General features: G+C 32.9%; 3 protein-coding genes across 7 annotated transcripts in view; all 3 read left to right on the plus strand.

Moving 5' to 3' along the window:
• Positions 1-1,011, plus strand: part of LOC100175832 (ficolin-1-like) — a 4,402-nt gene extending 3,391 nt beyond the window's left edge. Inside the window, exons 9-10 of the mRNA XM_026834260.1 lie at positions 156-284; positions 531-1,011. Coding sequence (XP_026690061.1) covers positions 156-284; positions 531-720 — 319 coding nt within the window. The 3' untranslated portion in view covers positions 721-1,011. The remainder of the gene's footprint in view (positions 1-155; positions 285-530) is intronic.
• LOC100178144 (sorting nexin-27-like) overlaps positions 1-3,005 on the plus strand; it is a 20,457-nt gene that overhangs the window by 1,465 nt on the left and 15,987 nt on the right. The window lies entirely within an intron of this gene.
• LOC101242432 (myosin-J heavy chain-like) overlaps positions 1,349-3,005 on the plus strand; it is a 4,912-nt gene continuing 3,255 nt past the window's right edge. For 4 of the 5 annotated variants that reach the window (XM_026834285.1, XM_026834283.1, XM_009859967.3 and 1 more), the window contains exons 1-3: positions 1,349-1,605; positions 1,959-2,061; positions 2,853-2,975. In XM_026834285.1, coding sequence (XP_026690086.1) covers positions 1,505-1,605; positions 1,959-2,061; positions 2,853-2,975 — 327 coding nt within the window. In that variant the 5' untranslated portion in view covers positions 1,349-1,504. The remainder of the gene's footprint in view (positions 1,606-1,958; positions 2,062-2,852; positions 2,976-3,005) is intronic. The other variant, XM_026834282.1, reaches the window with a different exon arrangement.

Consider the following 3,005-nt stretch of genomic DNA (forward strand, 5'->3'; position numbering starts at 1 on the left):
CGTATCCTCACGACTTCCACAGACCGTTCTTATTGTTTAAAACACGATCAGGCTATTTGGATATTACGAATTAAAGGTGTCCCATCTTCCCCCACCCTACTATACGAAAATTGTAAATACGAAAATTATATATTAATAATTTTGCATTGATTTAGTGAGTTTTCAATTGGAGACGAAGCCAGTTTATATCGTTTATATATCGATGGTTGGAGTGGAACATCTGGTGACAGCATGACGCAACACAACAATCTGCCATTCTCTACCATTGACCGTGATAACGATTCGTAAGTATTTTACTGCTGTTTTTATCGTGTTTAAAACACTTTTATGGAATGCTGATTTTTTGCGGCAATTTTTGTGTATAAAATTATAGTTAATCATACATTTAAAGGAGTGCAAAAAGTATTCATAGCTATACAATAGAAAATCCTATTCATTTAAAATCCATGCGTTTTACAGAGTACAGATACAATTCAAATTAACCGCCTCATTATAAAATTCATGTAATCTTTTGTATGATATCGACAAAGGCATGCTAGAAGATGCACAACTGATGTACATGGACCATCTGGAGGGTGGTGGTTTGCAGGTTGTTATCATGCTCAGCTGAATGCAGAGTGGGGTCGCTCCAGTGCAAATTGGTTTAACAATGTTTGGCATTCGTGGAAAGGCAGTTCAACTGCAATAAAAGCTTCTCATATGAAGATTAGATGTGACTAACGGGAGTTACTACTGGCTTTACCCAAAGATTTTAGGATGGGGGGAGATGGGACAACTTGTTATTCTGACTTCTCGTCCCATTTGATAGTAAACAAAGAACATTCAAAGTAATACGAAACTGTTTCCACACGACCCCATAGACCGTTTTTATAAATATTTAAAACATGATCAGAATATTTCGATATTATGTGCTAAAGGTGTGCTATCTTCTCCCACCCTTTTATTTGTATTATGCTTGTTGCTTTAACGTGCGTGTTAGAAATGCTTGGGGGAATAAAAATAATGTATGTACATTGTTCTGCTCGTTTATGTAGATTCTGACACAATGACAGTCCACTTGTCGGCGTGTAACTTTACAAGTCCTTTTCATCTAACTCTTAACAGTAGACCTCGAATTCTTGTTAGTATGCAGTGATGCCAATGGACGCATTGTTTATATTAAATAACAATATTTTTCATATTGTTTATAGTATTAAAAACTTTATTTGCCGCATCAAACGTGTAGTAGTTACAGTGTTCATTTCTCTTTTAAAAGAACAGACCCATTCAATAAAAACGCTTTCGATCTCTATTACGCGTAGGTAGGTACGCCAGATACGCATCAGTAATTTCATAAACAAGATTTTAGACAATGCATGAAATTGTAAATCTGTTCATAATTTACTCTTTATCGTCGTAATTTGGAAACTCATACACTTGCAACTGGTACTATATTTGATATTCAACGTATTCTTAATGAAAACTAGCGGAGTTCGCCAATAAATCAACATACCCGAACTGCAGTATGTCAAGAACGCCTCGCACTTCCCGAGCAAAAAGTAGCGGAGTGCGACCTTTAGGTGCGATGCGTTTGGTTCAGGGTAACCCAGGCTTAGTCACACATAAGTAAGTTTGTATACCAGTTTATTTCTATAACTATAAAAATATCAACATAATCTTACATCAGTCTAGTTGTACAGGCTAATTGAATAAAATATGATGGCCATGGTAACCTACTATTTTACTCACACGAATCGTTCAGTAAATACATAAAACATTACCAAGGCAACAAATCAGTTTTCCATAGCATGCTGCATGCAATACCTCTTTTATGTTTAAATTTTATAAAATATTAATATTACCATGACAAAAGTCTACATACTTCAAACAAAATGCTATTCTATTAGAAATATTGCTGGCAATAAAACACAACTTTGGTAATTGCATAAACTGCAAAATAACTAAAAATTTATATTTAGTAGAAATGATCCAGCCCTGCACATCAACCAGATAAGAAAAAGTGAAACTGACGTAACAATTACACAACCAAACAGAGACTTTGCGAAAGAACGAGAATATCAGGTTTCAAATGCAATAAACATCTATTGTATATCTTTAGGATAAAATTGCATTAACAGAGTAAAAGGTTTAAAATTCAAATTCATTGCAGTAATTGTGTAAAGTGTTACTCTTGGGTGAAGAACAATTTTTAATCAATCTGTTTAAATTTTGCTAATTTTTGCACTTCTTTATTAACGTTTTATACTATTGATAACCAATGGCCCATGTGGTGACATTTTTATAAAGCAGCACGAAACTTCATGCATTAAATCTTACTACGCATAAGATTTAAGTCATTTTTTCCAAGACTGGGTATAAGGTATCTGCCCTACATAATGTTTAAAATAGAAATTCATATTTCACATATAATATTGCATGGTCATGTAATCAGATATCAACTCATCGTGTAGTGAAAGTGAAGTCAGAAGTAGGAGTAAGGAAAGTCAGTCAGGTATTTTTGCAGCAGGATTTGTAAGGTTTGTGAAGAAATGCTCAACCAAAATATTAGACAAGGTCCCTACCGCTCAAAAGTTTAATTTAAAATTGTAGCAATTGTAAAGAATTAAGAAAAATCATTTTTTAATAAGAATATTTAATAGGTACACTAGTTAGTTATAGTATGAGTATCCGTACATCAACTCTGGCATAAATCATTTAGGAAGCCTGGCCAAAGGAACCACTAATAGTCATATAGAATAGAGTGGAAAATGTACAATATTTTAATTTTATCAATATGTCCTGATAATTTTGAAACCAATTTAAATTACTATAACTCATAGAAAATCAAAACAAATATCCCAATGTATGATTAGGAAAAAGAAAGAAAGCTACGAGATCAAATCGCATCACTACAAAATCAAATATTGCAATTAAAACAAGAAATTAAACAGAAAAATGAATCTTACAATCAGCTGCAAGAAACTGTACTAATGAAAGTAAGTTAAAATAATATAAAACTAAAATGT

Source organism: Ciona intestinalis, chromosome 4 (assembly GCF_000224145.3).
Source record: "Ciona intestinalis chromosome 4, KH, whole genome shotgun sequence".
NCBI lineage: Eukaryota > Metazoa > Chordata > Ascidiacea > Phlebobranchia > Cionidae > Ciona > Ciona intestinalis.